At 35.1% G+C, this 17,237-nt stretch overlaps 2 protein-coding genes and 1 long non-coding RNA gene across 3 annotated transcripts in view; 2 read left to right on the forward strand and 1 right to left on the reverse strand.

Annotated features, from left to right (window-relative positions):
* The first annotated feature begins 207 nt into the window (after window positions 1-207).
* LOC116002851 lies at window positions 208-6,873 on the forward strand. The gene is made up of 3 exons (XR_004094555.1): window positions 208-346; window positions 6,064-6,066; window positions 6,718-6,873. It is a non-coding gene; the product is annotated as an uncharacterized LOC116002851 (long non-coding RNA).
* LOC116002850 (putative late blight resistance protein homolog R1B-14) lies at window positions 1,439-5,355 on the reverse strand. The gene is made up of 4 exons (XM_031243027.1): window positions 5,218-5,355; window positions 4,984-5,122; window positions 2,130-4,366; window positions 1,439-1,758 (listed from the first exon to the last, which is right to left on the reverse strand). Exon 3 carries the CDS (start codon window positions 4,334-4,336, stop codon window positions 2,831-2,833), a length of 1,506 nt encoding a protein of 501 aa, XP_031098887.1. The 5' UTR covers window positions 4,337-4,366; window positions 4,984-5,122; window positions 5,218-5,355; the 3' UTR covers window positions 1,439-1,758; window positions 2,130-2,830.
* Window positions 6,874-13,566: 6,693 nt separating the features above from the next.
* The window catches only part of LOC116001373, a 38,083-nt gene continuing 34,412 nt past the window's right edge, over window positions 13,567-17,237 (forward strand). Inside the window, exons 1-5 of the mRNA XM_031241255.1 lie at window positions 13,567-13,771; window positions 14,841-14,891; window positions 14,978-15,025; window positions 15,115-15,312; window positions 15,473-15,654. Coding sequence (XP_031097115.1) covers window positions 13,664-13,771; window positions 14,841-14,891; window positions 14,978-15,025; window positions 15,115-15,312; window positions 15,473-15,654 — 587 coding nt within the window. The 5' untranslated portion in view covers window positions 13,567-13,663. The remainder of the gene's footprint in view (window positions 13,772-14,840; window positions 14,892-14,977; window positions 15,026-15,114; window positions 15,313-15,472; window positions 15,655-17,237) is intronic.

Consider the following 17,237-nt stretch of genomic DNA (forward strand, 5'->3'; position numbering starts at 1 on the left):
TAATTATCCCAAGGTCGCATGTCATGGATAATTGCACGAATCACAACATCCCGTCCTCCTCAACCACATGCGTGTCCTACACTCCCACTAGGTGTTGGGCTTTCCTACTGAACATTATTAAACATTTCCCCACGCATATCATGCGTGCACCCCCACCCTGCCACCTCACCATACGGTGGGTAGTTCATCCAAGCAATCTGTCAAATACTCGGACGATCCTTCTCAGCCGCTAATGGACGACCAAGGTTGCTCAGCGAGGGGCTGAAAAGCTCCACGACTGTGGACTTTGGGAGTGGTTTGCTTAGCCCCCACGAGGTTTGCAAGTGAGCCAAGATCAAGAGCCAGGGTCGCCGCCCAGGGCTACGGCTTAGGCGAACCCCTAGACTTTTCTATATTTTGTTCCATACTATGCTACCAAATGCATCCTTAGCCTCTTTCATAAACTTTGCAATATGGCTCCCTGTACTTTACGCCTTACCGTACTTTAGCTCCAAACGTTCTCTGTTTTTTCACTTTACACCATATTCCTTCCTTCTTTGCGCTCTAACCCCATATACTTTACATTTTATCACTCTTTGGCTCCCAACTCTATTTCTCGACCCAATTTAGGCTCCAAAATTAAGCATCTGTGCTCCAATTATTTATAGACATGATTAATATGTTGGTTTTTAAAAACTGACATGATATGTAATTATTACAAAAAAAATGAAACTATGTTGGTTTTAAAAAACTATCATGATATTTAATTGTTACATAATAAATTTAAATTATACATTTTACCTTGGTTTTCATAGAAAATCACCGTAAAAAAATGTTTTTTTTTTCAATATAAATTATACTATTATTTGTTGTAGCATATGTTAATTTGGAACTAAATTAGATTTTTCCATTAATATCAAAATATGAGATCTTTTAATAGTTACATTTTTCACTTTTATCTGACAACTATCTATGTTAGATTTTTTTTTTTATTAATAATATTTTCAAGTTTACTAAATTTAATTCAAAAGATTTAAAATGGCATCACAAAAAAAAAAAAGTTAAATTTTAGTGAGAGTAACAAATTTTAAAATTAAATTTAATCATTTGAATAAACTGACAACCAAAAGTTAATAAAAAATAATTATTATTATAATCAAGTGATTACAAATTGAATAGATCTTTTTTAAAGGCATTGCATGAAATAGGTTTTCATGTTCGAAATATATTGATATGTATATGTATAACTAGTTTTTCTTATGCGCGATGCACAAAACATAGATGAAGAAGAACACTGGATAGGATAAAAATGCCCTTCAGTTTCACGGAGACTTAACAAGGAGTTGGAACATAGACTAAAATTGTCGAACGTTAAATAAGTTTGGACAAAATGTGACAAAATTATTTATGGTGGACTAAATTTGTCGAACACATGATAAGTCTAGAACCAAAAAAGAAATTAACTCTATTTAAAATTATGCTTTATACACTCAAATATTTCAGCAGAAGGATTCTAAGTATTATATTCGAATATAATGCTTGTACAGAGTAAATATAAAGAAAAGAGTTACACTAGAGAAATATTAATATTATTATTCAAATTTAAAAATAAAAGTAATATCAAGTTGTGATTACTCTTTGGTCACACTCCTGGTCTCTTTCTCCTCATTCTTTCTCTTTTTATTTTAGAGAACATGCTATCAGATTTTCGCGTTCTCATCACGGGATGTAGAAGAAATTTGAGTATTAGCTCATGCTCAGGGTTGATCCCAGATTGCTCTGTCAATCATTTCAATAAACAAGAAAAGAGATTTAGTAGGACTCGACACACTAAAAGTAAAAATGCATTTGGCATGTTTTGTCTAGAAAGTGTTCAATGCAAACTTAGTAAGAGAATATAAATTTTTTTCTTTAAAATATGATCCTAAATCTATTCTGTACCACCTAAAGAAAAAAGTGATTTGTACATACACTATCATGAGAGAAACAATATGAAAGCCATGTTTTGATGAAAGTTTTTATATCAATGACTCATAATATAATTCAATTTTGTATTCATTATATTGTACAAACATGCCAATTTAAACACTAAGTCAAAAATGATAATGAGAAAATTAAAGTAAAAAATTAAGTTAGTTAATTTCACTTACCGAGTATCTTGACATTGAGTTGCTCATTTCCTATATTCTGTGCAGATTCCTCGATGTTCTTCGCCCAACTGTTAACATCGTGATTGCAATTGGTCACAATGATCTTTTTCAATGTTAAAACATCATCAAAGTTAGAAGGCATCTGTAGTAAGTTCCGACAATATCCCAAAACTAATTGCTCAAGGCAAGGAAAGGACTCAGCAGCATTGCTAATATCCCAAATTCCAATATTAAGTAAAATTAGTTGGAGGATTTTGAGTTTGGAGAATTTGGTTTCCTCCTCCACAATCCATATGCCCTCAAACCTGCAATCAAATAGTATTAGGCTCTCAAGACGGGGAAGCTGTGCAATTGTTGAAATTGCAGACACCGAAAGAGTAATAAAATTCAAACGTATTTCCTTAATACTTGATGGAAACTTGCTGAGTGGAAAGCTTTCAAAATTACTGGATAACTCAAGATTTTCAAGATGATGGAGAAAGTCAATTTCAGGAAAGCCTTCAGAACTTGAGACATTACAACTCAATTTTTTGAGACGGGGAAACTTTCTCAATAAATCTTCATGCATTGGAGTGAGATGACATCGCGAAACCCAGGTTTGTAGGTCTTCTGAATAAGAAATTGCTTCAATCATATCTGAGCTTGATTTCTCCACGCAAGACTTATCACAACTGGCACCACTAATAATCATATGTCTCAATCTACTCATATTCAAAAAAAAAAATTGGGAAATGCTCCTGATACGATCTCAACTCTAATGTTATGAGGCACTTAAGATTTCCTAGTGATAATGGTGAGACATCATCTGCATGATCATCTTCATCTCTATGTAATTTGAGAGCTAGATACCTCAGATGAATTAGTGAGTTAACTTCAGACAAAATTGACTGGTACACCGAGATTGCCTCTAAATCCAAGACTGTGAGATGTTCAAATTTTTTAGCAATCCATGAGAAATTATAAGAGTGTTCATAACTATGGAAAACCAAAACTGTGTGAATAGAAGAATTCCATGGTACCAATTCAGAAGCGATATTAGATGTCCCATGCATATGAAAACATATTCGATGTGGGGTAAAATTCAGAGTTTGATCCCACTTCTTTTCCATATTAATTACCTCCAAGGAAATATCTTCTCTAGCTTTTGTTAAGCAAAAGTCACATACCAAGTCATGAACCCTGCATGATAGGATGTGACCATCATACTCCTTTTCAGACACCATAATTAGGTTACTACAAACCAGATCGTTTAAGTAATCCTCTGCCTCATCTTCTACTCTCCCTTTCTCTGTCATTCCTATGATGAATCCTTCAGATATCCATAGTTTTATTAGTTTCGAAACTTGGATTACTTCATCCTCTGGGAATGCAGCAAAATAAAGTAAGCATGGTTTCAAATGATCTGATAAATATTTGTAACTAAGCGCTATCACATCATTGCTTTGTATTCCGTCTCTAAATGTAACATATGAGTATAAAGGAAACAAAAATTCACACCACATTTGCTCATTCTTTTCAACTTTTTCAAGAAGACCCGCCATCAAACCAACTGTCAAGGGTAATCCCCCACATATTTTAGATATTTCTCTTCCAACATTTTCAAGCTCTTCAGGACATCCCTTCCCTTTAAATAACTTCATTTGCAATAATTCCCAACTCTCATCAATAGTGAAGAAAGGAAGATGAATATGTTTGGCATCAGAAACCACACTTTCTTGTCTGCTTGTTAAAACAATTCTACTTCCATTGTCACATGGGGGAAAAACTCTATTCAACTCTTCCCATGCTTCTAGACTCCAAATATCATCCAACACTATGAGGTATCTCATTCCCATCAAACTTTTGCGAAGGTTTTCAGCTACACTACTACTGCCCATCTTTATCTCACTACCACATACACCTTCAACTACACTACTACTGCCCATCTTTATCTCACTACCATATACTTGACTATATATTTTGTCCAATAAGTCCTTGCAATCATATTCTTGAGAAACAGTACACCACGCACGCTTGTCAAAGTGGTTGAATATTTTTTTCCCCTCATACACTCTCCTGGCTAAAGTTGTCTTCCCCAATCCGCCCATACCAGAAATTAAAACAACTTCTCTCTCCTTTGACCCATGAGTAAGCTGAGCTATGATTATTTCTTCTTCCTTCTTGAAACCCACAACTATATCATTATCTGCATTAGAGATGTTTGGCATCTTTCTGATCTCGAAAAGCTTGTATTATGTCTACGATTACAGGGTTTGATTAGAAATATATTCAACATTTTTTATCAATCAGAATAAAAGTACAAAGTAAGAAAGTGATAAAATTATGAGAGGCAAAGCACTTAATAAAGGTCATGACGAAAAGAGATGAGTGTTAACACAAAGAGGATATAAATGAATATTAAAGTTTTTACTCTTTTTTCCAAAAAAAAAAAAAACAAAAAAAAAGTTTTTACTTTTTAGGAAATATTAAATTTTCTTCTAAAAAAATTTGTAATAAATAGAAAAGTAAAAGTGAAAGATAGTAATTTTGAAAATGTTTTATCATGGACCAAATCCACCTTCCATTGTGAAGGTGGTCCAAAGCAGCATTCATATTATGTATTCTTGCTCCAAAACAGCATTCATATTATGTATTCTTGCTTGGATAATTTTAACTTGAATTACCAGGATAGTGGAGTCTAATAAGGCAAAATTGTTCGTAGGTCAAAATAGTTCTGTTTTGTTTTGTTTTTTTCACATAGAGCAAGCTAGCGATGGAGAGAACAAACTAAGCAAATAAGGAAAGAAAGAAGTTCACAAACGAAACTATATATTACGCCGTATTATTTTAGATAGAAAGCTAATTAAGGGCTTACCTTTGTAACTGCGCACAAACTTTGATCTATCTTATCGATCTCAACAACAATACAATCCAAGTTATGAATGTATTGAAAGAACTGGTGCAGTGGGAGATACACCAAAGGAAAAGCCTTAATCTGCCTGTGCTTCTCTCATCTGAAATTACATAAAACCCAAACCAAATAATTAATATCCTACATACGCATGCATATCTGATCTGATGATTCTAATAAACTTCAATTCCTACTCACCATATATCCTTATACTACTCTGCTCTGCAACTGTGACTGTGGAATGTGTGTAATCAAATTGATTTTTTCTAAGTAGAGAAAGAATGAAATGGAGTTGTTGGTAGAAGAAGAAGAAGCTAGAAAGAAAGAAAGAAAGCGTTTTTGTTTTTGTTTTTGGAAAAGAAATTAACGAAAGTGCGTGTTTTTTACTTCGAATATAAATAAAGCTCTGAGGTTGTCTAACTTTGCACCCTCGTCAACTTGTTATGTGGCCAGATTGTCACTCGAAATACTAAACGTATGGGACAATTTAATTAAGTTGGTGTTTTTTTTTGAATACTGTGCAAGCACAACGAGTCAACATTGTCACTCGAAATACTAAACTAAAGTTTTAATAAGAGTTGACTAGAAAATGTATGGGACAATTTAATTAAGTTGGTGTTTTTTTGAAAACTGTGCAAGCACAACGAGCCAACACCCACACTGAGGATCAAACTTGTAACATCTCACTTAGGAGGGCTACAACTATGCCAATTGACCAAATTTGATTCTTTTTTATTTGAACTAATTAGTTATGAATAACCTAAGTTGATTTATTTTATTTTTTTGTAATTCTTTATTGGTTAGAATCATAAAAATAAGTTTCACTCATAACACACTTTCAAGTAGTAAATACGAGTTTTCTTGTAAATAATAAAAAAAATAAAAAATGTATTTGATATAATTAATTCAATTCATCGTGGCCCTTGAAAAAAAAGAAATGGTTTGAAGGTTTTAATATTTATTAACTAAATTTATTAACCTGGATCTCATCAACTTGTCACATGGAGGGGGACACACTATAGGAGCATGTGCTATGAAACATAGCTGGTCACCCTAATTTGTTTTTATGTAACACTGATCTAGTCAACTTGTCACATGAACAGATCAAGATGCATATGCTTTAGTTTTATAATACAACACGCCCAAAGGTGATTTGTAAATTAAAAGTATATCATCTAAAATTGATTCGATGGCATGTTTTGAAATAGTTAGTAATCGATAATTTTGAATAGACCGAACCCACTATAAAACTGATTTGATATCGGGTAAAGGGTATGAACAATGTATTGGATTGATAGGGTTTAATACTCAAGAGAAGAAGAAGAGCTGATGATGATGGTTTGGAACAAACACCGCCCCCGCTTTTATACTAATCCCAAGGTCGCATGTCATGGATAGTTGCACGAATCACAACATCCCGTCCTCCTTAACCACATGCGTGTCCTACACTCCCACTAGGTGTTGGGCTTTCCTACTAAACATTTCCCCACGCATATCATGCGTGCACCCCCACCCTGCCACCTCACCATACGATGGGTAGTTCGTCCGAGCAGTCTGCCAAATACTCGGGTGATCCTTCTCCGCTGGTAATGGACGACCAAGGTTGCTCAGAGAGGGGCTGAAAAGCTCCACACCTGTGGACTTTGGGAGTGGTTTGTTTAGCCCCCACGAGGTTTGCAAGTGAGCCAAGATCAAGAGCCAGGGTCGCCGCCCAGGGCTACGGCCTAGGCGGATCCCTCGACTTTTCTATATTTTGTTCCATACTATGCTGCCAAATGCATCCTTAGCCTCTTTCATAAACTTTGCAATATGACTCCTTGTACTTTATGCCTTACCGTACTTTAGCTCCAAACTTTCTCTAGTTTTTCACTTTACACCATATTCCTTCATTCTTTGCGTTCTGATCGACCCCATATACGTACTTTACATTTTATCACTCTTTGGCTCCCAACTCTATTTCTCGACCCAATTTAGGCTCCAAAAATAATGCATCTGTGCTCCAATTATTTATAGACATAATTAATATGTTGGTTTTTAAAAACTGACATGATATGTAATTATTACAAAAAATGAAACTATCTTGGTTTTAAAAAACTATCATGATATTTAATTGTTACATACTAAATTGAAATTGTACATTTTACCTTGATTTTCATAGAAAATCACCGTAAAAAAATGTTTTTTTTTAAAATATAAATTATACTATAGTATTTGTTGTAGGATATGTTAATTTGGAACTAAATTTGATTTTTCTATTAATATCAAAATATGAGATCTTTTAATAGTTACATTTTTCACTTTTATATGACAACTATCTATGTTAGATTTTTTTTATTAATAATATTTTCAAGTTTACTAAATTTAATTCAAAAGATTTAAAATGGCATCACAAAAAGAAAAAGAAGTTAAATTTTAGTGAGAGTAACAAATTTTAAAATTAAATTTAATCATTTGAATAAATTGACAACCAAAAGATAATAAAAAATATAATATTATTATAATCAAGTGATTACAAATTGAATCGATCTTTTTTAAAGGTATTGCATGAAATAGATTTTCATGTTTGAACTATATTGATATGTATATGTATAACTAGTTTTTCTTATGCGCGATGGGCAAAATATAGGTGCCCAATATTAATATTTTATATTAAAATTTTAAATTTATTTAGATTTTAGATATTTAAATTATTGTAAATAATAATAATAATGTAAAATATTTCTATAAATTTTATATTTATATTTTAGAAAATAACTAATATATAATGTGTATATATTATTATTATTGAAGAAAATAAGAAAATATATAGTGGATGCATGTGCATGGTAACAATAGTGGAAAAAATAACAGAAGTTATAAAGGTAGGGGTATGTTTGTCTAATATATTGTAAAGTACAACTTTTATAGCATAATGTACAAAAAAACTTAACGGGAAAAACAAACATAAATGAAGGGTATAACCTTCATTCACACTTATTATGTTTTTAGATTTAGATATATTTAAACTTATACAAATAATTCATTCGATAATTAAATTGTAGTTATACAATTTTTATTAGATTTAAGCGAGATATGATTGATTAAAGTTAGGGTCACACTTGTGTGAGACCGTCTCACTGATCCTTATTCGTGAGACGGGTCGGGTCGGGTCAAATCACCATGCAAATGTCATACTTATATGTGCAAATCTCACACTTATATGCTCAAATATAACACTAATAAAAAATACAATTTTTGTTACTTATAAGAGAAAAAGTAATACATTTTTCATAATAAGTAATGTTGATAAGTGCCTCTCACATATAAGGGCAAATATAATACTTTTAAGGAAAAATGTAATACTTTTAAATCAAAATGTAAAAGTATTGTATTTTCCCTTAAAAGTATTACATTTACCCTAATAAGTAACAAAAGTTTTATTCCTGATTAGTATTACATTTGAACATATAAGTATGACATTTGTGCATATAAGTGTTACATTCCCATCTTGACCCGACCCGTCTCATTGTGAGACGGTCTCACACAAGTTTTTGCCTTCAAGTTATAGGTTGAATATTACATACACTCACAAAATTCCGTGGATAGAGTATAAATTTCATTACCTAGTGATGGGTAAATACCCCAAGGGACTACTGTAGAAATACAATGTATATAGTCCATGTATTATTGTACCCCTAAAAGATCGGGTGTCCCTTAGGAATTGTTAAAGGGCAAGTGACCTTTGGGGAATATTATATTCCTGAAGGGTCAGGTCCTATTCCTATATAAAGGACCTGACCCTCCACTGTAATGGCAGACCCTCTCATCCCTTGCCTCTCGGGATCCTGATTCCATTCATCACTCAACTCTCACTCTCTCTCTCTTGTTCTTGGCTCATCTTCTCGGGAGGAAACCATAGCTTTCCTCCCCAAGCATACACATTTCATACACTACATCATACACAATCAAACACACGTGGTGTAAATCCGTACCCCCGTTTACATTTACACCATCATTGGCGCCGTCTGTGGGGAATGCGACGAAATGCCGTGTTCCTCTAATCAACCGAATGGTATTCACCATCCTCGTCACCGTCACAACTCACTGTCACTGTCGCTGCTCACCGGAAAATACAGCGCTCTACCACCATCTCCGTCATAGAGCATCCCACCACCTCCAATCTCCTCCTTCTCCACTGTCGCCGCACAGGAAATAAAATACACCATGCCGCCACGTTACCGCATCATCTTCAGCCTCTCCCGGCAGAAGAAACCACGAACGGAGAAGCATCAGTGCTCGCCATTGTTGCCCGAGATCCAAGCATGCTGTCCCTCCGTTTTCTCTCTCAACCCCGACTCCCGCTCCGCCACCTTCATCATCATCCAAATCATCTCCTTATCATATTATGATCTTCGTTGGTCAACAAAAAAAAAAAAGGGAAAAACACCACTGCAACCGCCACGGCCACTACACACCAGCCACCACCGCGACGCCACCGCCGACCGCTGCCTCAACCTGCGACCTCCAGCGGCTGGTTTACGCCCCTTCCTCCGGCGTCTCCGTGCTCCGCCACCACCGCATCGCCACTCGCTGTCAACGCAACCCGTCAACGAAGCAGTCATCATCGCCGCCGATCCAGCAACCACCGGTCTCCGCCGGCATTACGGCCCCCTCCACCGCATCCACAATGTCTCTCTCTCCCTCCCTCCCTCGTCGGAGCAAAACGCTAAAGTCGCCGTAGCTGCCGCAGCCAACCTTCCCTCAACTATCAACACCACCTCATCATCACCTTCCTACTGCCCGCCACCGCAACCACATGACCAGTAGAACTCCGGTAGCCTGTGCCGGACTCCGATTTTCGTCAACAAGCTCATCTCCTCCGGCCACCATCACCACCCTCTTCGGCCCTCACTCTAAACCACCAAGACCCATAACATTTTCTTTATTATTGTTTTTGTCTGTAATGGCTTTGGAATGGGGGAAATAAGAGTAAAAGATTGAGGGTTGTCGGGCATAGGATGAAGTAAGAATAAAGGTGGGGGAAGAAAAGACAAAAAAGAGAAAAAGACAAAAATGGTGGGAGAAATAAAAGAAAGTGGAGGAAATTATGGAAGAAAGTGAGAAGAAAAGACAAAAAAGAAAAATGACAAAAGGTTGTGGGAGAAAGAAATCAGGAGAAAGGAAAGAAAATAAGAAAAAGAACAAAAATATATATAATATAGTGTAGTGGGAGACAAAAGTACCACTCTAATATATTATTGTTATCTGAATATTAAATTCGGAAGGGATATTTCTCTAATATGTTCCCATCACCACGCTCCTGTACGAAAATTATTGAAGATGAAGATTCCAATGGAGGTGGAGATTATTGAAGATGAAGACTCCAAAGATGAAGATTGTAGTCCCTTATTAGAAATGATAGATTTTTGTATCCTAATTTCTTTGTAATGAGACTCTTGTAAAAATCTCCGGCTTTTCCGTTTGGGGTTTGACCGACCTGCACGGATTTGTCCGGTTGAGGATGCTGTATGCCTATGCTTCGTCATGGCACTACTCTCCGACCCTTCCGTTTGGGGTTTGGCCGACCTGCACGGATTTGTTCGGTTGAGTGTGCCCATGCCTCGTCATGGCACTTGGAAAAATCTCCGGCTCTTCCGTTTGGGGTTTGATCAACCTGCACGGATTTACCCGGTTGATTGTGCACATGCCTCGTCATGGCACTTGAAAAAGGACCATTGTGGTCGCAAAATGGCTATTGTGGTCGCAAAAAAATAAATAAAATTCTCGCGCTCCCGCGATGAGACCAAAATGGTCGCCCAAATACCGGCTTGGTGAAAAAGATGCCGTTGGCACAAAGAAAAAAGGACCATTGTGGTCGCAAAAAAAAAAAATAATTATAAAAATCCCGCTCCTCAGCGATGAGACCCCTGTGGTCGTCAAAGCACCAGCTCGGTAAAAAAGATGCCTTTGGCACAAAAAATCTTGCGCAATATAGTGGCTTTGGGTGCCCGCACAGCCCCAAAGTGGTGCATTAAGGTATCCCTCGGAGTGAGGGTTCATTTTTAGTTATAGAAGTGGAGTTAGGAACTAACTTAGAATTTGCATATCAGGATAGGCATGCATTACATGCATATTTGCATTTTTTATCTTATTTTTTGCAGGATTTCTAAAAAGCTCACGGGATATGAAGAATCACTAGGGGACATGAAGAATCACTCGAGATTTAACCTAGAAAAGCTGATTAAGCTGCATAAAACCAAGACAGCCCCCTTTATAGTCTTTAAATGATTACGCCTTTTTGGTTGTACTCTTTTTCCCTTAGCTAAGTTTTTTCCCATAGGGTTTTTCTTAGTCTAAGGTTTTTAACGAGGCAACCAGCGTAAATCACGCCCCTCATGCTCAACTCAGACTTGAGGGGTTCATCACAGACTATTAAGGCATTCAGAACGGGGAGACTTTGCTTGTAACAAGTTGGCCGCCTGGAGCACATTTTACTTCTCGAACCTGACGACTCTCGCAGATTCAAGAAGTGGGGGACTTGTGATGGATAAATACCCCAAGGGACTACTGTAGAAATACAATGTATATAGTCCATGTATTATTGTACCCCTAAAAGGTCGGGTGTCCCTTAGGAATTGTTAAAGGGCAAGTGACCTTTGGGGAATATTATATTCCTGAAGGGTCATGTCCTATTCCTATATAAAGGACCTGACCCTCCACTGTAATGGCAGACCCTCTCATCCCTTGCCTCTCGGGATCCTGATTCCATTCATCACTCAACTCTCACTCTCTCTCTCTTGTTCTTGGCTCATCTTCTCGGGAGGAAACCATAGCTTTCCTCCCCAAGCATACACATTTCATACACTACATCATACACAATCAAACACACGTGGTGTAAATCCGTACCCCCGTTTACATTTACACCATCACCTAGCGAGTGTAAGTGCGGGTGTGGGGCGGGGGTGGGAAATATATACCCCGCCCATTGCCATTTCTAGTAACAATTGAATTTGAAGTATTGAATTTATATTCTAATAATCCATATTACGTAAGGAACAAATATGTGGCATTTCGATTTCTTGATTTAAAGATGTTTCAACTTTCAACTTTAGAACTTCACCACCGTTTGGAACCCTGGAAAATGATTTTTAAAAAATGACTTTTTTTTAATATTTTAATTTTCTAGTGTTTGGTTGAAATGGTGAATGACATAAAACTATTTTTTTTTCTTCAGCTGGGCTAAAAGTTAAGAAATTGTATTTTTTTTGTTTGGTACATTTTCCTAAAAATGAACATACTATTTGTAATAATAATAATCTAAAAACATAATAAATGTGAATGAAGATTATACCCTTTATTTATGTCCACTTTTCCGTTAAGTTTTTTTTGTACATTATGCTATAAAAGTTGTACTACATAATATTTTGGACAAATATACCCCTACCGTTATAACTTCCGTTATCTTTTTCACTATTGTTACTATGCACATGCATCCACCATATATTTTCTTATCTTCTTCAATAATAATTATAAAATATACACATTAAATATTAGAGTTATATGTTAGTTATTTTTTAAAATATAAATATCTAATTTATTAAAATATTTTACATTATTATTATTATTCTTATTATTATTTACTATATTAAAATTTAAATAAATTTAAAATTTTAATATAAAATACAAATATTGGGCACAAGTAATAATAATATGTGTTGATGGTAGTGGCAGTGGTGATGGTGGTTGTGTGATAATGGGGGTAGTGGTTATGTAGTGGTGTTGGTAATAATAATAATTCGGAAATGAATTTAAAAAAGAATAGAGGGAAGAGAGATGGGAAATACAAAAATTCAAAACATGTATTCCGATTAAAAACTAGGAAGACATTTTTCCACCAAAACGGGCATTTTGTATGTTGATCATAATGAATATTTTATTGAGTATTCAAACACTGAAAAATTATGAAAATAACTTCCAAAAGTCATTTTTCGGGTTTCTACAACCGGTTTGGTTGGTTATAAAATATTTGAAGGGAAATGGAATTCAAATTCAATGGAAAACAAATTACAGAAAAATAGATTCCATTGTTTGGTTGGTGAAAATAAAATTATTGGGAATATGAATGCCATTATGGTTGGATTTGGAAGGGTAAAGAATTATGAATATAAATATCAATATGCCCTTAATAATAATAGTGATAATATATATACATGTGTAATTAAAAATTTTTTGAGGGTAAAATAGTCCAACCGTGATATATTTTATTTTCAAATTTTAGGAAAACCAAAATACAAATGTTTTGCTTAATTTTGTTTTCTTTCACTTTCAAGAAGTCATTTTCCATCAAATCAAACAACATTTCTTTCACATTTAGAAAAATATTTTCCATATAACCCATCCAACCAAATACCCCCTTATGTATCTTTTATTTTTCTTTGCAAAAATGAAAATATTGCATTTACTAAAAAGCCCTTATTATTAATTCAACTTAAAAAGGAAAACCAAACAGGCCCTTAAATCACATTTTGAGAGCGCGGGAAAGGTTCCGCACTGGGCATATACTGTTAAGCAGGCAAGAACTTGTGCTGTTTCACCAATTCAATTTCTTAGGGCTGGGGTTCCCTGCTCAAATTCTCCACTGTAAACTCAGTTTTTCCACAGAAAAATGGTGGAATCGAAGTCGGAGGTCTCCCAGCGAATCGTTAAAATCGGCCAACGATTTGCCTCTCACAAAGCTTGCCCCGGCAAAGACGCTCTCGTCAAATTACTCAAAGTAACGATCTCTTCTTATTCTACACTTTTGTATAGTATAAATACTCCGTTTCCACACTTATTCACTTTTCCCCATTTTTTCACCGTAAATATGGAAAATTATCCGGTACCCACATTCCGTTTCTTCCAGAGTGCCATTTGCTTGTAATTTTTTTGGAAACTATTTTGATTTCTCAGTCTTTTAACCTGCATAAGCTTGTAATCTACTATAATTTTGTTTTCCACGAATGGCCTCATCCGATGGTGTTATTGAGAAGTTACTTTGGTAGTAATGGCTTATTACAAAGATGTGCCAACTTGCATTCACAAGGGTAAAAACAGGAACAAGTAATATTTGTTGGAGGTTAGTTCAATTGTTTATGATGTTTTTAGTTGATTAGAAATTTGGAGTTTCCAAAATGAGGTAGAGATTGAACCATAGTGGAATAAGTAATCTGGTTCTATTCTGACATGTTTTTGGTTTAGATGTTAGTCACTAAGTAGTGTGCTGCCTACAAGATTGGTGGGCTTTGTTTGATGGTTCTGTCTGTATTTCACTAGTTTAAGAGGTTTTCTCATCTTTAGAGTGTTTTGTTTCTTTGTTGTCTCATGTCTGTAATAAAATATTTCTATATAGTTCACTTCAATAAGTTCTCTTATCAGTATGCTGTTAAGATATATTTTGACTTTGTTATGCTTCATGTTCAATTTCCTGCTGAAGTGATTGTCTCTACAACTGTGCTGAAATTTAAGGTATATTGAGTGCTCAAAAATTTGCTTGCCAAATATGTAGCTTGCTTTTTCAGATATGGGAGACTGTTATGGTCTTGTACTACTACTACTACTACTGCAAGGATTGGAAGTGCAGTTTTATATTTAATCAGGAGCTTCTTATTTGTCGAGGACCAAGAGCATGTTTCAGCATCTCTTATCTTAGTGGCTTCTTTTAATATTTTGTTATGCAGTACTCTCCAACTAGAACTAGATAGTAGATAACACAGAGAAGTTTGTTTTTCCTTCACCAAGCATCTGCTTTATGTTTCAGGATATCATAAAACCCTTTAGCTTAATCTGAGTTGTTCTTGCTGCAGGAAGCTGTAGATGCTTTGGAACAGCTAGAACAGCCTAAACCAGATAGAGAAGTTTGTTTTTCCTTCACCAAGCATCTGCTTTATGTTTCAGGATATCATAAAACCCTTTAGCTTAATCTGAGTTGTTCTTGCTGCAGAAAGCTCTAGATGCTTTGGAACAGCTAGAACAGTCTGAATCAGCTAGAGTAGTTTGTTTTTCCTTCACCAAGCATCTGCTTTATGTTTCAGGATATCATAAAACCCTTTAGCTTAATCTGAGTTGTTCTTGCTGCAGGAAGCTGTAGATGCTTTGGAACAGCTAGAACAGTCTGAATCATTGAAATCTATGTTGACTCCTTTAAGCAGATCTCTTGTTAGATTTGCTCTGCTAAAGCACAAGGATAGAGATGTTAGACTTCTTGTTGGTATCTGCTTCTGTGAAATTCTCCGGGTCTTGGCACCAAATCCTGATTTCAGTGATGCAACTTTTAGGGTAGAGTATGACTTTATAAAATGCACTTATACTATCCTTGTGTTATATTTTAACCTTCTCTATCTATTAAATTTATGGAAATTACATAATTATAATTTTGTATCCTCTCTCTGTCTATCCCTCTCTCACTCACTACCTCTCTCTTCCCTCGTGTAACCAGGGTATTTTTAGACTTCTATTAAGTATTTTTGCGGAGCTTGATGATACCAAACACGCCTTCTTTGATAAAAGGGTTAAACTGTTGGAAACTGTTGCAAAGCTCCGTTGTTGTGTGCTAATGCTTGATTTTGGTTGTGAAGATTTAGTTCTCAAAATGTTCAAAACCTTTTTCAGCATTGTGAGGTAAGTTGTTGGTGTTATTATTATTATTATTATTATACTTTTTTATTTTAAAATTTGTATTCACTGACACTGACTCTGCAGTGTTTTATACTCCTTAGTTATTGTAATAGTTAAAACTCATGGAGAAAATGGAATAGGTTGATCACCATGTCACTTGGATAGAACAGCATATAAAACTTAGCAAGTGATTGCGTTTGAACTTTTTTGATAAGGGATCTTCCATTTATAGTGCTAACTTGTGCAACATTGTAAAATTTGTTCAATTCAGTTACTGAGAAATACATTTAATGCAATGAGTAATTGTTTGATATGAGTTCTGAGTAATTTGTGTGCCATTAGAACAGGTGGATATGAATACTGTTTAGAGTAAACCATGTAAGTAGAATGCATGTTAAGATTTCAGGAAGGTTGTTAATAATATTGGGATCCAATTGGAGGGCCATTGAACTTGGATTAATCTCTAAGGCAAATTGGTGACAAATTTAAATGGCGAGCTTGGATTTAATTGATTGTGCGCATGGATTAATTTAGTAGCAGACTATTGCATTTTGGGAGCTGATTATGGACTGTCCAAGCTTGGTTAAGAATCTAAGATGCTGAAATCAAGTTAAAATAATCAAGAAAAAGAGCTGCATGAATTTAGAAACTAAATTAGAGTTTGAATATTTGAAATAAATTTCTCTGAAAATTTCTATTCTTGTTAGTTTGTTAGCTCAATTATAGTGCATTTTGAATTTTAATTATGTTTGTTTATGTTGAATTAAGCTGCTCAAAAGCCTATAAATAGCTAAGCTTCTCTTGTATTTGATAGATCTTGGATGAATGAAATTAGTCTCAAGTTTTGCATCATGCAAATCTGTTTTCTTTCCTTGAGTTCATGAGGAATCTTTAGACTTATCAAGTGTAATCCCACTTGTGGTGTCCAAACCCAGCTCTTATCACTTCTCTAACCCAAGTGTAGTGAGCTACCTATCCAAAAGACACCAAAAACAGCCCTTTTTACCCTTCACCAAATCAAACCTTCATCCACAATCAATTCACCAAAGTCTAAACTTATTCAGAATTTTCCGTGGGGATTGAGTGGGGTATTCTTGTGCAAACTTTAGCCAGTTTTAATCACAACAATGCAAGCTGAAAGAAGATAGAACTAAGTATGCTCTTAAATCTTAATACTTGCCATCTATTCAGATTTGAAATCTTTTGCCTTTTGAGGGCTTGCACAGTGAAAGGCAACAATTTAGACTTTGGGAGACAGAGATCTTGTATCCCTTGTTCTTTGGAGGTAGTTATGAATTTCTCTTAACTGAATGAGAATGTGTTTATGGACTGTTTTTTTTTTTTTTTTTTTAATATTTATTCTCTACACATGCTTTTAATGTTAATGTAGGGATGTAATACACAAAACTCTGCAGAATCAAAATGTAAAAAAAATCTGTAGAAGCTCATGCCATAGTGAATTTTATCTGAAAATAAAAAAAATAAGGAATAGGAAAAGGGAAAGTGCCTCTGATCTTGAATAGGCACCTTGTACCTATTTCCATGTGAATTTTATGCTTTTTCTTATGGGTGTTTCTCATGTGTGT

Source organism: Ipomoea triloba, chromosome 13, assembly GCF_003576645.1.
Source record: "Ipomoea triloba cultivar NCNSP0323 chromosome 13, ASM357664v1".
NCBI lineage: Eukaryota > Viridiplantae > Streptophyta > Magnoliopsida > Solanales > Convolvulaceae > Ipomoea > Ipomoea triloba.

Bases quoted from the DNA above. Each gene is read 5' to 3' on its own strand.
- LOC116002850 (XM_031243027.1), bottom strand. From the start codon at position 4,336: ATGCCAAACATCTCTAATGCAGATAATGATATAGTTGTGGGTTTCAAG.